This window comes from Choloepus didactylus, chromosome 9, assembly GCF_015220235.1.
Source record: "Choloepus didactylus isolate mChoDid1 chromosome 9, mChoDid1.pri, whole genome shotgun sequence".
NCBI classification, from domain to species: domain Eukaryota; kingdom Metazoa; phylum Chordata; class Mammalia; order Pilosa; family Megalonychidae; genus Choloepus; species Choloepus didactylus.
The window spans coordinates 45,836,266-45,858,550 of NC_051315.1; the positions used below are offsets into that span (position 1 = coordinate 45,836,266).

At 37.6% G+C, this 22,285-nt stretch overlaps 1 protein-coding gene across 5 annotated transcripts in view; it reads right to left on the reverse strand.

Annotated features, from left to right (window-relative positions):
- Positions 1-22,285, reverse strand: part of ACVR1 (activin A receptor type 1) — a 140,373-nt gene that overhangs the window by 53,246 nt on the left and 64,842 nt on the right. For 4 of the 5 annotated variants that reach the window (XM_037849957.1, XM_037849960.1, XM_037849959.1 and 1 more), the window contains exons 2-3: positions 20,799-20,990; positions 5,235-5,308 (exon numbers count right to left, since the gene is read on the reverse strand). In XM_037849957.1, the coding sequence (XP_037705885.1) occupies positions 5,235-5,301 (67 nt within the window). In that variant the 5' untranslated portion in view covers positions 5,302-5,308; positions 20,799-20,990. Of the gene's footprint in view, positions 1-5,234; positions 5,309-17,529; positions 17,649-20,798; positions 20,991-22,285 lie in introns of those variants that run through there. The other variant, XM_037849956.1, reaches the window with a different exon arrangement.

Sequence of the window (22,285 nt, forward strand, 5' to 3'; positions counted from 1 at the left end):
TGAAGTGAAATAAAACTGAATAGAATAAAAGAGAAAGAAATACAGGAGTTCATAAACAAAGTAAGAGTAATTACCACATTATGGCATTTTTGTTTCAGGTGCCTGTGAGTCCTGTATACCCACTGGGTTCTAACCAAAAACATTTCTTACGATGGGTCACAGTCAAAAGTTTGAAAGCCACCCACACTGTGTTTTATACTATCTTGGAAAATCAAATGAGTTCTGGGTAATCATGACTATTACAAATAATCATTAACTATGAAAGCTTGTCTGAGGTCATGCTGGACAACAGAGGGACGTTCTGGAGGACAATGAACAGTGTTTTGAGAGTTGCAAATTAATTCTTAAATATGTTTTGTTTTCCTTGATGTTTTTATTTTTTTCAAGAGCAAGAGTTCTATATAGGACATTGCCAGAAATCTCCTGCTTTACTAGTTTTTCCTTAAAGAGGACAAGGGATCCATCTTCTTACTCAAGACCTATCTTTATAAAAGAGAAAGCTTAGAAATTATTGCACTGCACACTCACTGTTGACCACACAGAAATCATTCAATAAGCTTGGGTCTTGGACTTCTTCTCCTATCTGTTCAATACTTGACTTTGTTTGACTGAATTTGTAGAATCCTCCCCACACCCTACTTCCACCATCTTCTATATAAATGCATTGAATATGAACATTTTCTATTCTCCACTAAAAAAATATTGAATGTGGCTCTGATTTAACTACCCAACTGACACAAACATGCTCCGAAAAGGAAAGGCTGAAAGGAAGCTTCATGACACCCGACCTGGTATCAACTAATAAACCATTCTGTTACATAAGAAAATTTGACAGTAAAGAAGCAATATCTTAACAGCATGCAGCTTCATCAGATATCTATATTTTAGGTCCAATTGTGGCAAACAACTTGGAAAATCTCATCTCTCTCCCCAAAGAAGCCTCTCAATTGATAATATGACAAAGAAAATGATTTTATTCTGAACAAAAAGTATAACATATTAACAAGAAATGAGAGCAAAAAATTTAATATTGAGACATTTCTCTTCCATTCATTCACCCCTTCAAGAACTTCCTGAATCCTTAATAATGAGGAATTCAAAGAAAGGCCTGTTCTATTCTTCCTCCCAGTGGCAAAGAGGGCACCTTTGTGGACACTAACAAAAAGTCTATTGAAGTTATCCCCTTCCTGCTCTCATTGGGTAATTGGGCTGGAAAGTCTGAGTGGTGATGGCTTTGGAAACACTAAAATCAAATCAACCCAGAAAACAATTTGGGACCTAGCAGTCTTCTCTACACAGGCCAAAACCTCTTGCAACAAAACTCTGAACAATAGTCCTACTTTCATTACTGTAATAAAATCTAGTTGCGGCTTGCAGATTTAATGAAATGTGGGTCATCTGCAGCTCTGAAATATTTTTGAAGAAGTGGCATTCCCTTTGAAGTACTTGTGTCATGGTCTTCACCTGCAGATGTTCACAGGGAAAAAGAAAAGCCAAACATGGAGGTTCTGGAACAAAAATGGACTTCTCCCCAGTGGCCTAATAGCTGTATTTGATCATGAGTAGCCTTATCAATGGGAAAGAAAGGGAAGGATATACAGGTAATTAAGACTCAAGTGCTCTTCTTTGTAAGAGCTAATGAAACTGCCCCCTGCAGCTAGCGTTGTATATAAAATGGATACAAAAACCAGACAAGAGAAGTGAAAACAGAAACCCAAGTGAAGGGCATCATCATTTGCTATTACAAGCTCTCTTCTTGCCTTCTCAAACAGACTGCATTGAACTGGAATCTACCTTGCACTAGACTCAGTGTGAACGTGGGTGTAACGAATGTTGGGCATGAAAAAAAATGCAAAATCCTGCAGACAACTGATAATGACTGAAGCTCTTGAGGACCATTCCTCAAAGTCTATCATGCCTCTTATTGGCTGTGTAACCTTAAACAATCTCAGCCAATCCAGAACCACACCCCTTCTCATTACGGTAATAGTGAGGCTTATGGGAGATAAGCACATAAAGCAGTTAGCCCAGCACAGGGCACACATTAAGCAAACAAAAAGGCATTTGGGGCAATTTGGGAGATAAAGAGGTAAACATTTTTTTAAACATGAATTAGGTATGGGAATCCAGTATTTTATGCATGATTGTTCTGTAAACCCCAGTCTTTTACAAAGAAAAAAAAAATGAATTAGAGTCCACTACCCATCAAAACAGAACAAAATCTCTGTCAACAATGATTAGCAGAAGCAACTGATAGTCCTTGTTCTTTGTAATATATCCAATTATCACTAATCATGCTACCACAAAAGACATCTGGAAGTTCTCATATAGGAACCAGGTGTTTTTTTTTTTGTTTTTTTTGTTTTTTTTAAAAGGGTTAGTTGGATTCTTTTAGAAAGGGGATTAATTTTAGATAATCATATGGAAAAGCCACCAATTCTACCACATAATCTTCAATTCTCTTATTTATCCCAAAGAAATACCATCTAGCTTCTCTGAAGCATGATTAATAAGATGTCTTTGCTGCTCTGTAAATATTTGAAATGTGGTAGTTTAAGGCTCAGCACTAAGTAATCTCTACAGCTTTCATAAAAATTCCGTTATCTGCCCTGTTATTGACCTCTTTTGGTTAGTATTTTGTACTCAACATTCACTTTATGCCGAATGTTGAGTACATTAAAGTATTACAAATAGGGGTGGCTCAATGGTTTTCTGAAATTCCTAGTAAATATTAAAAAAAAAAAAGTCTTTTCATAGAATATGAGTGATAGAAGGAAGACAGGGCAGCTGCTACTACAGTTAGTGCACTCGAGGTTGTAGCACTCACTGGCTATTGTTTTAAAAAGCTTTCAGAATCCAAGATTTTATATTAAACAACTTCTTTTTAATAGTGTGTGTGTGTGTGTGTGTGTGTGTGTGTGTTTAATTAAGAGGTTGGTTCTTTTTTCATTTGTTCACTGAGGGGCTTCCCCTGCCCTAGAAAAAGCATTTAGCTGCTGGATATTAACAATCCCCTGGATGCCCTCCCCCCCACCCCACCCCCCTTCCAAGGCCACCTTTACACAACTGCCAAAGCTACACTGATCCTAGAAATTAGCAACTGCAACCCAAGGGTGGTGTGCTCTCTGTCCTATCTGTAAACACCCTAGTGGGAATGCTATATTTGATAGCAAAACCTTAGTGGCCACAAAGAGCAGGTCCAACCTGTTTCCATTTCAGCCCAGACTAACTCGTTTCGTCATATATCTTCACTGCGACATTAAGAGGACATTTACTGAATTCTTTGGGGCAGTTGAAGAGTTAAAAGGGGGGGACAACCAATGGCTTAGCTGTTAACGTTGTTCTAGAAATGCCCTCTCCCCCCTCTTTTCCCCACCTCTCCTTCTCTCCATCGTATATTTCCACCTCTATTTCCTCTCCACTTTCTTTCTAATTCTATCTTGCCTACACCGCAACTGCACCTGTGATATCAACTGGAACCCACGGAAATGACACTGTACCTCAAGAAGAGTGTGGAATTTGGAGGGAAGAGGGACATTTTACTCTTTATTCTTCAACATTCTTTAGATGTTAAAAATAATGATCATATTGCTTAGCCAACAAAAATAGGAAGGGATCCTAGAAACCAGCCTGTTATAAATGTCCCCTGGGGGGATAAAATCACCCCCAGTTCAGAACCACTGTTAGTTAATCCACCAAGTCTTCCCAGCTTTAATAAGCTCATTTTTTTTTCCTATTAATTCCTTCAGCCTAGGACCTGACCTCTCTTTTGGTTAAAAATTCCAAATTCCTATAAAATTGCCTTTCGAGATCCATTGTCCTTATTTCTTTGGCACTAGTTAACATGATTGCCATATTACTGGAATGTTTTTAACAACATAGCTTGGAGCAAAAACTAGACTCAAAATTCCTAAACTGGTCCATATCTGCACCGTCCGACAGAAACATAATGCAAGCCATATTATGTAACTCTAAATTTTCTCATAGTAGTAAAGAGAAATGGGTGAAATTTACATTTTTCTTTATGACATCTTCGAAATCTACTGTGTATTTTACACTTAAACCATATTTCAACTCATGTCAGCCACGTTTCAAGTGCTCAATGGCCACATGTGGCTACGGGCCGCCATATAGGACAGTGCAGATGTGCAATATGTCAGTGAATATGGAAATGAGGTGGGGACAGATAAAATATTAAAACCCTACTACACAACCAAATGAAATTCTAGTATATTGAACACTGATTTTTCCACAGTGTTGGCTACACCAACTTGACAAGTGACATGCCTCCTTGGAAACTCGATTATAGACAGCAGACCACTACTGTGTACTCCAAAGAGTTCGTAACAGGCAATAATCTTACTGCCCAATTTGATCATAGCAAGGCTGAGATTCATACCATAAACACCACTCTTTGTGGAGGGTCCCTTGTAAAATAAAGTGGGCACTGCTCAATGCACCCTAAGATAGAGTATGTTTATATCTTATACATATCTGGAAAGATAAATACTGGCATATTTCCTGTGACTGCAGGAAATTATGGGTAACTTTTCTTTTCTTTCTCTCTTGATTATCTCTTGGGTGGTTCTCAACAAGGGCAGTACCATATCCAAGCAGCTTTTTAGAAGAGTGAGGGCGGTGGGCGGTGAGTGAGCAGGGCCCAGACATGCCAAGGCCTTGAAAAGCCTGGATGGCGTCACACAACTAAGAATTAGCCTATGGCCCCCACAAGTTCTTGCCTGTCCCACAAAGCCTTCCGTTCACATGAAAAATCTTGTGGATAATTAATTGAACTTAGCACCTAACTCTGTTACACATAAAAACACAAAGTATGTCTTGTACTGTTCACTAAGTTTACCGAAAACACACCTTCAGCTTTTCAAGATGTCATGTCCGTGGGGATCGTCTACCTATGAGATGTAAACATCTACTACTTCACTATGTCTTCTAGTGTGCTCATGCTCAACTACACTACACTGTATGACTTTTGTATGAACATACTGTTTTACGATTAATTACAGAATTTTCTTTTTATTTCTCCTTTACATTTATTCATGTAGGGCATTATAATGAATATTTTAAATTACGTATATAGGAAAGATATAGGGTGTCAACAAATGCTTATTATAAAAAAGGGGTGTTGAGTCTGATAGGATTGAGAACTGCCTGGCTTACAATAAGCCAGTCAATACACAGTTTATTTATCCTAACCCAAATAGCTATGAGTCACTTACCTTCCATACTAGGGGAAGGGAAAGCAATCACCATTAGCACAGGAAGAATCATCACTCCATCTACCATTGTACAACTGTGGAGGGAAAAGAAGAGATATAAGTAAAACAAAAAAACGTAACTGCAGGATAACAAATTAAATTAAGCATACCATCTTCAAACTGTCATTCAAGGCCTCCCTTGTTGTAAATCCCCTTCACATGTGCTGCTTTATTTCCTAGCATATTTGAACACATACCCATCTAGTGATCTAAACATATCATTTTAATGAGTTAATCAGATTTACCACCTACTGATAGCCACTGGAAGGTTCTTTCTCTGAGTCTACCCCTGATCAAAAACTCAGTAGGGAAGAGGTGGGAAGAAAATCAACAAAATTCAGATATAAGGCTAGATATTTACAGAGGATTTTTAGGTTTGATTTTTATTTTATCCTACTGGACTCAAAATTGTCACTAAATTAAAAGCTCTGAGAAGCATGACTAGGTCCTTCTAACATGATGTTAAAGATGAAGTAACTGAATAATTCAAACCAGATTACTATGTTTGGGCCTTACTTCTTTAAAAGGATTGAGGGTGGAGCCCAAACAAAGAGAGGACAAAGATACAACTTATAGCTCATCTACAGCAAGACAATACATACATTAATCTCAGATTTAACAAAGGATAGGCACAGCCAAGATAGGAAGACTGTAAAAAATAACTCAAAGAGCTCTACATTATATGAAACTATAACTGAGAGAAAATAAGAGATACTTGATATAAATTTGAAGTTGGTGCTAGCCTAAAATTATACTGACTCAATTTTTCTAAGATAAAGGACTAACACAAAGAACTTTTCCATTTTAACAATTCCTGCAAATATCAGGAGTTTGGTTATGGTAATCCTTTTTAAAAAGCAGTACATTAAAAATAAATTAAACCTTTGACTAGTTTCAATTTTCTGCATGGTAAAATAAAGAAGAAAACTGGCCAAATTCTTTAATGAACAGGTCAGTGTACTATCTAAGACTCCTATTGCTTCACAACAAAAGAGCAAAGGCTCGTTGCTAACTAAGTTGCTTGAAGAAATTTTCGTAAAATCAATTAAAAAAAATTTCTTCTATCCAATTCCCTCCTCCTGTCTAGCGCAAAACCTAACTATACGGTGAAGTGTCTGGACTCCCCAAGCAGCTCCCCTCCTCCAACACTGGCTAATACCACTCTGACAACTTATCTTTTTAATTCAGTCTCCAGCACTAGACCGCTCATCTCCAGAACTGGATGTATGCATCCAAGGGTCATGCAAAGCAATTCACTGAGCTGTAAAACGAAATTACTAAAACTTCTATTTTATAAAAGCAATGTTTTAATCTAATACAGTGATAAATAACTTGGCTTTTACCAGGTCTCTGTCTCGACAGTTCCCTGTAACAGTCTAGGACAAGTGGTATCTTTCAGAAAAAGTGGGAGTTCCACAACGTGAAAAGGCAAAGATGATTTTCTTATAGAGGACAACCATGTAATAGCAGTTCCAAGAGCCATGTAAGTGGACTTATAGATTATATCGGCTAGTCATAGTGAAACTAGCCTTCCCCAAACGGCAAATGTTCTAATACCATTCAGAGAAACTACAGATTGCATATAGGTTACAAGTACAAGAAAACAGTAAGAAAATGGTGGAACTGATGTTTCTTATTCCTAATGACTATTTATTAACCACTTTACTACAGAAAAGCAATAACATACAGTCTGGTCTGACCCAAAACGTATTCCCCAAACTCAAACTTTTAAAATAGTTGAAAAATAGATATACATCCACTATCATAAATAAAAATCCTGAGTGTCTTTAAGATTTTGTTACTGATAACATGTCATCACCATTAGCAATAATTTAAATTTTCATCTTCAATCTACTTAAAATTTATATTTTATGTATGTTTTATAACATGCATTTTTATTTTATAGAAAACTTATAATCAAACATATATAGAGAGGATGCAGGCTCAAAAAACTTTTAACTGATAAAGTAGTCATCCAAAGCCTTTGAAAACCACTGGGCCAGACTATCACTTTCTTATCTCCTGCTTCTCTTTGAATTCCCAGCCTCTTCATTCATTAATGCATTCATCTGCTCAATAACTATTGAAAGCCTACTTGTTCTAATCATTAGAAATACAAATGATAAAGATATAAAAAACATGGTCCTGTTTGTTTACCATTAAAAGATCTGCTTACCGTGGTAATCAAATAATTATCCAAAAGGCTGTATAATTAAAAACTGAATTAAGTGTCAGAAAAGAACATGGTTCCATAAGACTGCCTAACAACACAACTGGAGATTTTCTGGAGGGTGGGGGGAGCGTCCCCAGGAAGCTTACATCTGAATAGGAAACCGAAAGAGTAGGAAGCCCAAGAAAAATGTTAAAAGTCTATGTGTACAGTGCTCGGTAGCATTTAAAGAAAAAGGCACAGCTTTGGCAGAAGGCCCTGTGGCCAGGGCAAGCACGATGTGTCCTAAGTACTCAAGGCGTATTTCAGAACTGAAAAATCACCAGTGGCTAGGACGCAGAGAACCTGGGGGTCAGAGAAGAGGGTGAAGGAGGTGGAGAATTGGCAGGGCCACTGTAAGCCCTCTGCTTACCTCTCTGTGCATTGCCAACAAGCCTCCTCTTCCTTAGTCCTTACAACTGGTCTCCACTATCCCATTCATCCAATCACTCCAAGCAGCTCACTTCCTGCTATCTCTATTCCTACGTACCTGCTGCTCCTCGTGATTGGGCCCTTCCTTCAGGAGTAACCCAACCTGGCTAATTCCTTCTCATCCTTCAAGTCTCAAATTAAATGCCACTGCCTTCTAGAAGCTTGCCTATACCTCCAAATGTCCTCATTACACTCTTGTGTACCACATTGTTAATTGTCACTCATGGCACTTAATTTATAATTATATATTTATAGCTGTGTATGCTTTGAACATCTGTTGCCCTCACTACACTGTAAGTTTCATGGTAGCAGAAGCCGTAAGCCTACTTTATTTTATCACTACCAGAAGCAAGTACGTGAACATTTAACACCTGAATTAAAATTTCCCCTGAATCAATCAGCTCAATTTAAAGTTTAAATTCTAAAGAATTAGACCCCACATATACACCACACAATTGATAAGGAATAACAGGATTAAGACATGTTGATCTCTCTAACTTTAATCTGAATTTAGTTCAGGTAGTAGAAATAGTCAGGAAGTTAACAAGCTTCAAAAATCAAGAGTCCTTTCACTGTTTCAAAAAAAAAAAAAATCTAAGGGACAACCACCATTGCCACTTTTTTTCATGGCATAAAGCCAACAAAAGGCTTTGCCCCAAAATAGCCTTTAACAGATTATTGTCGTGTTTTATCATCAGGCAAGCAAAATGAAAAACTAATTTATGTTTATAAATAGAAAACAGAAAAAGAGTTATAAATTTGCTCTCAAGCTAATCTGTTTTCAGATAGCTCAAAATACGTCCAAAATCTCTGGGGAAAAAATGTCAGCATCACTTACTGGTTGTCCTTTTGTTCACTGTCTGAAGTGTCTCTGCTGACCAGTTTAATTGGCTATTTAAAAATTGTACTCCCAAAAGGAAAGGGGGGGGGGATGTAGAAAGGGGAATGTTCTGGAATAAAATCCCTGATCATATTTTATTAAAGAAACATCAATATTCTAAAGTCCCAACTTGAAGCCCCAATGATCTAATTTCTAATTTTAAAATACACTACCGAGAAAATGTCGTTTTAAAAAGTACTTTCAATTCCCCTACTCTTATGTATTTTTTGGATGAGGAGTTTTCTGAGGTGGTTGGCAAGAAAGAAATAATGGTAAAGGAAAATGTCAGTGGCAATAATTTAATAGTTCAGGAATCCCTTAGTTCTCAAACAATCTGGTCTCAGGAACATCTTATATTCTTAAAAGTATTGAAGGTATACTCAGTACTTAAAAGTATTGAGTTTGCCCATATGGGCTGTATCTGTCAGTACTTACTGTATTAGAAATTAAAACTGAGAATTTTAAAAATATGGTATTCGCTTTAGAATTACAATATATATAATATATAATATATATATAATATATAAAAGAGTAGTATATTCTACTCTTTTTAAATTCAAAAAACAAAACAAAACAAAACTGTTTTTCCAAAACAACAAAAGAAACGTACTGAGAAGAGTCACATGGTTTTACAAATCTCGATAATGAAGAGAGCTGGATTCTCATATAAATATGATTTTCATTCAATCTTGTTATGACATATCATATTGCTAGAAGTATATGCAAAAAATCCATATGTATATAGTTGGAAGAGAACCTCATGAAATCTCTAAAAAAGTATTGGTGACCCCAGGGGTCCATGGACCACACTTTGAGAACCTCACTCTTACTCCTTAAATAATCTGTCCTTCTATTACCAGATAACCAGATGGTATCAGATATTTGAGACTAGGAACTTGGTCATTTGACAAAAATGCTACTGTTCTACAGTTTTAGAAATCTCAGTAATCTCTGTAACATCAAGGAAGTCAAGAAATCTAACAGTCAAGGGAGCAAGTATTAGGTGCTTTTATAAATATAGGAATATAAAGCACACAAATATCCCTAAAATGGGGTATAAATTTGTGATAAGCAGGTACTCAGTTGTTCGTCTCACTTAGGTTCAACCAAATTCTCACACAATGTCCTAATGCCAAAGTCCCTAACTGAGAAATCATAGGCTACTAGGGATCACAGAAGCATGAAGAATAGGAAAGCCTGTCTGCTCTTAGATAAGTCCCTCCATCCCTTGTAAATGCACTTAATACTCCAGAGACAAAGAAAATAGCCACTCAGATAGGGAACCCCACCCCCCACCCCAACCTAACTAAAGCACCTCCTTTAAATCAGCACCATCTCTTACAAAATCTTAGGCCTACTCTCCTGGGAGACAAAACATTCCCATGACACTCTACTAAAAACAGACACATCACCAGGGCAGAAAAGAACCACTTTCCAAATCCCATGGTACTTTTCAAATTCCATTTATAGATCAGACTGATATCTAGTTAAGGAGCTTAGCTCAATTTCTAACATGTGTGGGCTTGAGACCAAGTCTGGTGCTTCTTTTGCTTGTCACAATTTTACAGCTGGATAAACAGATACACTGAACTGCAATATATTACCGGAAAAAAAAATCACAAAAGCATTTTGATATTGGTCACTAGAATAATCAAGAGTGTAATACACTTCTATGTTAACTTGTGGAATCCACACTGTGATCTAGCTGATAATCTTCAGTACTAAAACCTGGCTTTATGAACACCACACAATTCCTCAACCACAACACTGAATATGAGTAGAAAGCTGTGAGAAATAAGAGTATTTCTGCCTTCTCCCAGGCATTTGGAAGCATTATATCAGTATCACCTTAATGGTAATGGCTCTTTATTATGCATAGGAATCAAAATGCATTACCTCATTCAATCTCTACCCAAAACACTATAAGGTAAATACCCATTAATCTCATTTTACAGATAAGAAAATGGGTAAGTAAACGTTTAAATAATGTGCCCAAGGTCACAAATTCAAACCCAAGACCATCCAACCAGAGTTGAGGTCTGAATCAACCACAACTCTGCACATCCACCACTTAAGGAGCCCTAGTTTAGAAATCTGGTTTTGTCACCCCCAACATTTTATCCAAGCCTGAACTCATTCTGAGCTTCAACCATCCTAATTTTCCTGTTAGTGAAAAACATTTACCCATGGTTATGTGGGTCACCTCTCAATCAGGCCCTCTTTCCATTTCTCTCACCTCAAAATTAATTCCATCTACTCTATAACCTTGGATTATCTCCTTCCTTCCCCACCCCCCAAAAAAGATCTTGATGTGAAAGAAAAACAAGCTGCCTTGATGGCACAGAGTGGTTTCTATTTCCCATGCCCCCATCCCATTCTTCAGTAGTCTTGAAATTTGCATCTCAAAACAAAAGTAGGGATATTTTTTGAAAAGATAGACCCAGTAGGGGAAATTATAAACATAAAATATTTAGGAGAATTTTACTTACAACCACCACCTCCAAGTGTGACAAAAATTAGCCATTCTGTGAGAACAGTTTTGCTTCTTACATTCTCAACAAGCAAAGAGATAACCCAAGGACATCTTGACCCAAACTACTTGGGCCCTTAGTGGGAGTGAAGAGAGATGTGAGTTGTCAGTTACAGCTGCAAAGAAAAGGCTAAACCAAGCCATCATACCGTATAAGTTGTCAGGTCTTTTCTCTAGTTAACGAATGAGCTATTCAATGTTTTTAACACCACACCCTGTGTCTGAACTGGCAATGTGCATATTGCCAGGACTTGGTTTTACATAGACTTCAGTGCTGCTAGAAGGGTTCTGGTAGGGTGAAACTTTAAAAATATTAGCATGTAATCTGATCTTTCATGTTCGATGACTTCAAATAGCTTCTTGAACAAATCTCAACGAACTGATGCAGCTCCTGGATCAGTACATCCCCCAGTTAGAGAAAATAATTACAGATTTTTTTCAGGAAAGAAAGGGTGTTGAGTGAAAGATTTACACTGTCAATATTCCAGCCCAGCCTGGCAGAGTGCCCCAAGATCTGGTTTGGGAAGAAGGGGGACTGGACAATATAATATGTGAAAAGAGAGAGAAAAGGTAGGGATTCATTGGGTGAAAATAAGTGAATGGTTTAGCATAGGCCACGATGTAAGAAACAAAGAATCCCCTGTAAATTTACTTTAAATTTACTTGACATTGCATTGCTACACAACTACAAGATAGCGAAACTAAGCTTCTGAAACTTCCAATGTCTTTGATCACCCACTGCATGCCTTACTGGAATCTGCAAACTAGTTTTTATCATGCTTGACTAGAAAGGAGACTGTCCCTCATTTTCTACTTCAATCCCTTTATAACAAATAGCCCAACTGATAGGATTCCATCTCCCAGCTGCTTTGTAATCTTTTTCTCCTGGGCAGCTCAGGGATCTGCTCCCCTCCCTCCAATTTGCAAAACGTGACTAGAACAATTTTCATACCTACTGGTTATTCCCCCATAAAAACAATTTTAGATACCTAACTTTGGAGTCCATTTAAAAATTCCACATTCTCCAGAAGTGTTAGTTAGCTGGTCTCCACCCTTTCTAACTATGCTTGCCCTGAAGTCTCCTGTTTAACCTTCCCACCCTTTCCATTACTAGCCAAGTGGAGCTTCAGGCACCTAAAATTTGATACAATTTTCACAATTCTAAGGCTAAAATGATTAACACTGATTTGAAGGGGGTGGTGGTGGGGATGGATGGAAAGGATTTTGGCATCAGAGAGGTATATTTATTTTTTTTCTTTTTCCTTTTTTTAAATTTTAAAATGGGAGATGGTTGAGCATATTATCTGCGGAGGTGAGAAAAACCATCCTTCAGACAATGACCTTGCCAGAACCTTCCATCACATCCACACACCCCACCTACCCACTTCCAAGCTCATTTCTTCCTGTCTCAGACTTTCCCACCCTTGCCCCTCACGGCATTGTGTTACCTTGCTATATCTTCTTCATAGCATTTAAATCTGTGAAATTTGTTATTTTCTGGTTTATTTTATTATGTTTCCCCCTTTCTCGCACCACCAAAATGTAAGTAAGGAACATGAGAGCAAAAACTTTGCCTGGCTCATGGCTAGACATCCCTGCACCTGGCACATACTAGTCAGTCAATATAAATGAAAACACACTAATCTCAACTTCTCAGTCTATGTTACACTTTGGTTTGGATGAGGAAAGGAAAGTGACGTTTTAGGAATTTTATATAGTTTGGCAAGGAAATGACCAAGGGAGAGGGGTGCTTCATGTCCTCAATTTAATATAGCAGCAACCAGGTGTCTGAGGTAAATTAAAAGATATCATTTGAAACTTGAATTCCACTTTTCGCGGGTGTCATCCAAGAGAAGCAGCCAAATAAAAAGTCGGCTGGCAAGCTCGCAGTGCAACAGATAACTCCCTGGCGGACAATATCCCATTTGGAAAGGACTGCTTGGATCTCTACTTGCAGACACCAGCTGATCCACCCAGAGCCATCCCATTAGAGTGACCTCGGATACCGCTTCTGTAGCTTGAAAATATATCTCCTACAAGTCAGAAATTGACATAGTATCCCCTGCCCCCAAGTCTTCTAATGGTTATTGATGCTATTTGGAAAGTCAAGCTTCCATACCTATTAATAACCTTCAGAAAGAACCCAGAGGAAGTGTCAAGAGAAAAATAGATCTGGCTGAAGGAAGCCACTGAGCCAACCTGAGGTTACAATTAGCAATCAGTGCATCTGAAGAAAAAGAAACTTGTAACATCTTCTGCATCAGATGATATCTGTTTAGGAGACAAAACAAAGTACTTAGCCAGTGAATTCCAAGAATTGAGTCAAAAGCCCCGTCTCCACAAAAAGGAACTCTTTCAAAGACCTCTTATCTATTTAAATGGACCAGCACCAGCAAGTTAACTTTTATCTCCAAGCCAATGATTGCAGGGAATTTTGCCTATGAGGCTATAGCAACCAAACAACTTACTCTAAATAATATAAAAGCTCACAAACATTAGTCTTTAAAAATACTCTTTTAGTGGTTTTTCTCCTCTTCCCTCTCCCAACTGGAATGTGATTAATGGAATCTCTCACAACTTAGCTTGAAATACGCATTTGCCAGTGGAAAAGCTAAAGCAGAATCAGATAATTGTGGTGTGACTCAACAAACACACAGCTGTTCATTTAAATATACCCATCAAAAGTATAAATACGACCATGAGAAAGAAAATGAGCCATGTACACAAGGTCAGCGCACAAGTTGAACCGGTTAGTATGGACGTTGTCACAACACAAATGAGGGAAGAAAGGAGCTGGGGAGGGATTCAGGATACTGGGTGGGAACAGATCAGATAACTGATGTAACCCAAAATACCATTCACCCACCCAACCGAAAAATACTCACTGACTTGAATAGGAAAACAATGATAAATTTTTTAAAAAATAATAAATACACTATACTAAATGAGGAGAAAGAAATTTAAAAATTTTAAATAGATGATGCCCCCCAAGTACACAGAAGTAGAAAGCCCACATGGTAGAAAACGGTGGGCCTGATGTGTTGTTAAACAGAAGAAAACAGGAGGAGGAAGAGGCTAGCATCAATCCCCCACCGCCTCAAAGACCATGATTATGAAGTCATGAAAATGTGGGGATTCCTCTAATAGTCTCAAAGTAAATAACTGAAAAGACACCACTTCATCCTAGGTGAACCCTTCTGCTGAGTTCTGTATATTCCAGAGGGCCATTTTTAAATGAGAAAGGCCCAGCAAGAACTTAAGAAGCTGAGGCAGGGAAAAGACTGGTGCCCCTTCTCTTTTAATATGTAATTCAAAATAATAACAAATGAAAGGAACACCTAATCCATGCTGTCTCTTCCCAAGCTTTCCCTGAGCAGTCAAAAATCAAATTCTTCCTCAAAAAATCTCTCTGGTGATGGCAGTCTGCTTTTCTGAGGCCCTAAGCAAAAGCTTAGCAGGACATCCGGTGTTGGGAACCATTCAAGAAAAACATCTCTAATTATTTACAAGCAACTAAAAATACTTCTCAAGCACCATCTCCCTCGATCCAAATTCCCCCCCTTCAGCCCACCTATCTACTCTTCGGGCTTTCTCACAGAAAGAACTGTAATGCCTCTTGCTAAGGGTTCTAACTCTGTTTAGTCCTTACCTTATCCTTCAGAAATAATGGAAGCTTCCTCAAAACATGGATTCCCAGGCCTCGCCCTGTGGGTTTTTATTCAGTCCATTCCAAGCTGAGGAGTAGGACTCCCAGCCCCGACAGCAATCCACGCAAAGCAGAGGCTGCTGTGAGTGATCTCATTCACCCATTCGGTAGCATGTAAGGTGTTGATGACCTCGTCCTTCCAGAAACTCTTCCCCAGCTGGGAGCCACCGGCTTCCCTCCCTCCAGTACCCTTAGTTACATGGGTTGGGTCTTCTCAGTTTTCTTTAATGGGGAATTCCTCTCTGTCAATCATCCCTTAAATCTTGGTTTCCCCAAGGACCTCACATCTCAGCCTTCCCTTCTTCTCACTCAAGAGCCCACTCGTTTTTTAAATTCAAGGACCACTGTAGGCCACAGAGCTGAGACTGAGACACCAGGGTGAGATTGCAATAACCTGTTCTTTCGCTATTTCCCTGCCAAGGGACTACTCCATCCTAATTACCTTCTTCCCCTACCAGAACTGCCATTGTAAGTTAATTTTTTAAAACTTATTACAGATATTTCATATATATTTCTGCCCACTTTTTTGCTGAAATATTTTAAGGAGAATCCAGATGTCTTATCATTTCACCCACAAATTCTCTAACAGATAAAGACTTTTTCTAAACATAACTATAAAACCATCATCTCACCTAACAAAATTAAAATTATTCCTCCTCCAGATAGCATCTTAAATATAATCAGTGTTTAATTTTCCCCAATTTTCAACAACTATAACATCTACCCCCCACTGCCCCGTGCAAAAAAAAATCGAGGGAGAATGGAAATAGAATACGAAAAGGAAATTTTCTCTTATCAGCTTCCAATTTTCATCAACAGTGGTGCAGTGCTGACATTGTGGTAGTATTGAGACGATTACAGTATATATATATTGTGGGATAAAGTAAATGAATAACTATGACCTAGTCTAATTCAATCACCTTCTGCTGTTCTTGAGAACCAGGATTCTTTCTGTGGAATAAAGGAGATACAGAGGACAGACAGAAAATGTTAAGTAAAAACCCTATAAACTGAATTTAATTGGAGTACCACTATGAACTGTGAAACATTTTATATATATTTATATCCTGGTCTGTCCCCTGAAAAGGCATAGAAACAACAGCCAACCCAGCAGCAATGAGCATCTGGGACACCCAGATTATTGTCTTAAACCACCACTTCCCACTAAATGAAAAAGGCAAACAGGATGAATTGAACCATGAAGGTGCAATCACCAAAATCCAGGCAGTGGGGAACTATCAGTCCAATGATCAGGTTCGCAACAGATAAACCAGAAGGAAAAGAAAAGGCTTAAAAGAGAGAGAGAGAGAGACAAGACTGAATTGTAGTGGCTGGGTACACACACTGGGGTGATGAAACCATAAAGAAACCAAGGAAGCAATCACTATAAAAGTTAGGAAAGTGGTTACTTGTGGAGGGAGGGAGGGGGCAATGAAGGGGCTCTACAGTAGCTGCTAACGTTCTATTTCTTGACCTGAGTGTAGGTCAGTAACCCCCCAATTACATTAACTAAACTATGTTTATTTTGTGAGGATTTCAGTATCTGTGTTTATTTTACAACAAAAAGGTAATAAAGAATAGACAAAAGCTGAATGTGTTTTGTTAAAAGAAAGTGCAACACACACAAAAAAAATAAGCATTGTGCATCATACATGCAAAAATTTGCCCAGGTTTGTGTATTACAAATACATTTATAAATAAACTTCTGAAATAGCAACTATTCCTCACCTTCAAACTGAGGAATATTGGTTTGTTTGTTTGTTTGTTTTTTTCAAGTTCCAATTTTATTAATTTTTAGTAGCATAAAGGAACAGGTATAAGTTTCCTAGTGATAATCAGAAACCAACTATTAAAAAAAAATTAACACTTCATATAATAAGTTGGTGCTTCCTCCTTCAATTATATGTTTCATGACTCAATGGATATACAAAGACTAGAATCCAGATCAGTGATTCCCAAAATGGACTATGCAACCTATTACCTAATAATAAAAATTAATATCATAAAGATATAAACTTTCCCTAATTAGTTTATCTGTATGTTTAACATAATCCCAACAATAATATTAACAGGTTTTCTTCTCTAGGGGAGGGTAAGGGGGTTCAGGATGACTGGACACAATTACGTTAGAGCTCATATAATCACATATACACACACACAAGAAAATTCTGTAGAAGATTACTCCTACCAAAAAGAAAAAAAAAAAAAAATTAAGCACTAAGAGTTAAAACTGTATGATCTGGTATACACATAAGCAAATGGATCAATAAAACTAAATGGATATCCCTCAAACAGACCAAACTATCTATGAGAATTTATATATCAAAGGACAAAGTTGTAATATTCAGTAAAATTGGGATGACTAGGCAATATAGCAGAGTCTGCTAATTTTCCAGCAAAGTTCTTTCTTCCCCTCTTCCTGGGTAAATGCTGACCAACAGAGACTTCATTTCCCAGACTCCTTTGTGGCTAGAAGTGCTCATATGATTAAGGGCTCACCAGTGGAACGTAAGTAGAAGCATGTGTGCAACTTCTGATCACATCCCCTGGACTTTCTCCTTTGCAATCCACCATGACCATGAGTGATGGCAGTTATCAGAGCTACAGGAAGACAGGGACCTTACTCTGTGACTGTGCAGTGAATCTGGGCTGTTCTGCTGACCTCTTCTTCTCACAGTGGACTGTTAGGTGAGGAAAAAATAAAAACTTTTATGGTCTTGGAACCACAGCATATTTAGAGCTCTCGCTTACAGCAACTCAGCCTTACCCTAATTAATAGAGTACCTATAGAAAAAATTAAATTGGATTCATACCTAACATTCCAGATGGATCAAAGATTTAAATCTATTAAAAAAAATGATACTAGAAGACACCATAAGCTTTTAAACCTAGAAATAGAGATCTTTTAACTAATACACAAAAATTGCTATAGATCTATTTGCTCATCTTCTAATGACTGTCTTGTCCAGCAGAATTTCTGCTCCATGGGGCAGGAATTAGGGTCTGTTTTCTTCACCTTTGTAGAAGCTGGTGCCTGGAAAATTGCCTGACACATAACAGGCATTCAAAAAATATTTTTGAATGAATAAGTTGATAAATATAACTATGGAAAAACATTAATACTCTGCCCAGCAAAATAATTAACAATTGTTTTATAGAAATGACCAACTGGAGAAAAATACTGGGAATCCATTCCCAAAGAGAAAAAAAGGGCTAAGTTTGTTAATGCATAAAAAGATCCTATAAACCAATAATAAAATGACCAACCAACAATCCAATAGGGAAATAGACGAAGTATAGGAACACAGACTGACCAGGACAGAAAATACAAATGACTTTTGTACGTATGGAGAGACGCTCAACATCAATGGAAATAAGAAAAATGCAAATTAAACTCCACACCAAACTACCACTTTTCATCTACCAGTTTGGCAAAGAAAACAAGATTTGATTTGATATATTGTGGTTGGTAAGGATAAGAGGAAGCAGTGTTCTCACCCATTGCTGGTGAAATCTAAAACTTTTCAAGCACTATGAACAGAGCAACTTAACAATAAATTTCTACCACAATTAAAACATATGCACATTTTGACCCAGCAAATCCACTTCTAAAAAACGGATCTTACAGATACACTACGCGTCTCAACTGATGTTTGTAACAAGGCTATTCCCTACAGTATCATTTGTGATAATAAAAACTAGAAATGCTCTATATGCCCATCAATATGGTACCAGTTAAATAAATTACAGCACATCTCTACGGCGGATTACTAGGCATCTGTACAAAAGAAGGAGGGCTAACGGGGAAGAACTTCCAAGAAATAGTATTTTAATGAAAAAGGTACAAAACAGTATATATTAACTAGTCATTCATGCAAAAAAAATAATAATAATCTATATGTTATGTACTTATATACATTACACATGCCCTGAAATCTTTGCAAGAATACAAAAGAAACTTATAACAGTGGTGGCCTCCAGGAAGGGTTAACTGAGGGGCCCAGGGAATAGGAGTAAGAGGGAGACTTATTTTTCATTAAACATTTTTGTTCCTTTTTAATTTTGTACTCCTATCATTCTAAAAATAAACACTTTATAACATAACAAAAAATATATTCATTCCCAACTCCAGATATCTGAAAACTTCTCTGGTTATTCTATCAGTCATATTAGGAAACTACTGAGCTAAAAAAAAATTTAACCCTGTTTCATAATTACGAATCACAGGGTTAGCAATAAACTACCACTGTCTCCTCCTCCTCCCTCAAATAAATATATATGCAAAATAGTCAGTCTTTTAAATCCATCCCTGTTATTCATTACTTCCTGTTAAAACTAATTCAACCTCATGCCACCTTAAATGGACACAAAACTATCTCAAAATGCCCAGAGGATGGTAGCCAAAACTAACAACTATGCTAATATATTAACACAGGCTAGTGCCAAAGTAGTTCCTTCCAGGCCTCCAGAAAATGAAAATTTGACACAACTGATGCTTCGGCAACAGCCCAAAATAGTGCATCATCTGCACTGGAAAATAAAAATTCATATCCTTAAGGACTTAAAGTCCAATGTCAACAGTCATGGCCACTTTTTTTTCCCAATGCAAAAGGTTCCCACTTGGAATTACAAGCTAACCCAGCACTAAAGCACTGATGATTATTATGTTATAGTCATATAAAGGAACACCAAGCACTCATTAATAAGACTGAGATTAAGTTCTGCTTAAAGGAAAAGGTCCACAAGGTACTAAACACTAACTATAGAACAAAATGTATAGTTACATGCCATCCATTTTTAAACATAGTAAAAATGCACATTTTGTTTGCATATGAAAATGTCTGTATATGAAAAAGTTTATATGTGAAAAGTGTCTCCCAAACTATTAGCCAAGGCTAAAACAGAAAAGGGAGGAACTTTTATCTTATATGTCTGTACTTTATACTATTTTGTACTAACTGACATTAAATAATCAAAAATAAACTTTTGTGCAAAGAATAGTTTTTAAAAAAATTAATAAATCAGCATTTCCTTAAAAAAGAAAGCAGTTGACAGCTACAAGAAGTCTTCCACAAAACTCTGAAACTAAGAAAGCTATATACAGATCAACCCCAGCAGGCTTTAATCCTGAGTTCTTTGTTTATGTCCTCATACAAGGTTCAAAAGGCATCTGAGCAATCCCCTCATCTAACTCCGCAAGACACACCCACCAAGGCAGTAACATCTCAGGCCTCTCAGGGAAACATTTTAGGGATTCTGAAGAAGGTATGTGCATTACCCCCAACAACCACGATAGCATTTCATCCTGAGCAAGACTTCTTTCCATAGATTTCAAAGTAGTCCATAGAAAACATATTAAAATCCAATGCCAACAATTGACTGTACACTTTGGATGACTGTATGGTATGTGATTATATCTCAATAAAATTTCATTTTAAAAAAATTAAATTCCACCCTGCCAAAAAAATAATGGCCTAATAAAGTGAAAAGAGTAACAAAAGAATTTTATATATAGGGAAATATAGCTATGCAGAGCCACCAAAAAATAGCCTATCTTCGAGGCAGTGCAAGAACTATTAAGCTGGGTCCCAATTTTCTTATATCGGTTTCATATAAACCAACAAAACGATCTTTGGTGGCTAAAAATTTACCATGTAGATTTGCTCTCTGCCAAAGAGCATTAAAAGAGGTGGTTTGCTGAAACGGCTCTACTGCCAGCTCTGGCAGCGCACCTCTGGGAACTGCTGGGTAAAAGCTGACTCAGCTACCTTAAAGCTGGCTCCGGGTCATATCTTCACAGTCCTTCAAAGGTGTGCCCTTGTTCAGATCTTCACACCCTCCTTCACCGTTCACCAGGAGCCTTGGACTATAAAAGAGGGGTTCCCAGAGTCTCTGGGAATAACGAGAAGTTTTCCAGCAGTTCTCACCAAGGCGAAGCAACACTCCCAAGCACTTCCAGCCTGCAGAGGGAAAGGAGAAAGAAAACCAGTTAAACAGAAGAAAATTTTGCAGTTGTGAATATGGTAGCTAAGGAAGTGCACACTTGAGGAGCCTCTCAATTGGGACTGCAAAACTAAAGCCAATTTACAAGTAAAGCAAGTATGGAAAGGGCTGAAATACACTGACATGCAGTGTGTTGATATCATATGTCTATACTGGTCTTTGGATATTTTTCTGAATGACACAAACAGAAAATCTGCAGTTGGTAGAGTACACTCTATGAACTAGCCCATTATGGGGAGAGAGAGGGGAAAAAAAAGACTTGGTGCATATTATCTTAGGTACTTAGTCTGAAAAAAAAAAAAAAAAAAGTTCAAGCATTACAAAATATAGAATGAAAAGTCTTCCTGCCTCTCTAGACCCCCAGCCCCTCCTACAGACATCCAGTGTTCCAGAGTAGCCAGTTTCTTATATTATCCACCCAGAAATAATCTGCTCTGGTGCATTTTCAACCAACATTCTAAGTTGTAGATGCCCTTATAGACCTACTTCAAAGGCTCATAAAACAATAGTGGGGAAGGAGCACAAAGCAGAAGACAACTATCAAAAAAAAAAAAAACAAGCCACACAGCTCCCTTTTCCTTTAGGAGGACTTTAAAACATCAACATTCACCAAGGGAAGTAGAAATTTTAATTAGAACCAAATTTCCCCTTTCAAATAATTAAATAACACAAAACGTTGAAAAACTTACTCCTTTAAAGTACATAAATACCACATGCAGAAAGGAAAACCAGAAATTCAAATTTCAATAATTTAGCAAAGTTAAAGAGTAAAAATCCATTCCTAAAGTGGGCATCCTTAAAAACAAACTCAACCACTCAGGAGCACCCACAAACCCTTGAGTTTCAGAACAAACTATTGAAATACTGGTATTTTTCCAAGATCCTGGGGCCAGGGAAATTTGGCAGATTCACACTGAGGTAGTTTTTTCCTCTCCCAAAGACTAACTGCATTTTAGGAGGGACCAGAACTAAACTCTCCTGCCTAGAAGTTCAGTCAACCACATCTTTAAGGTATGGCTCTGTACTGGGTGGGGGGAGTATATATGCAACAGAAGGACAGAAACACTGGTGCACATTTTTCTGATTCTCTGTTCAGCGTTTTCTGCTGATTCTTATATTTTCCAGATCTTTCCCATTCAAATTCCTCTATATGAGTCTATATGACTCAGTCTGGCACTTAATACTCTGCCTCAAACTGGGTTTGTCTCAAAACCCCAATTTAAAACCATATTATTCTTCTGCTACAACCTTC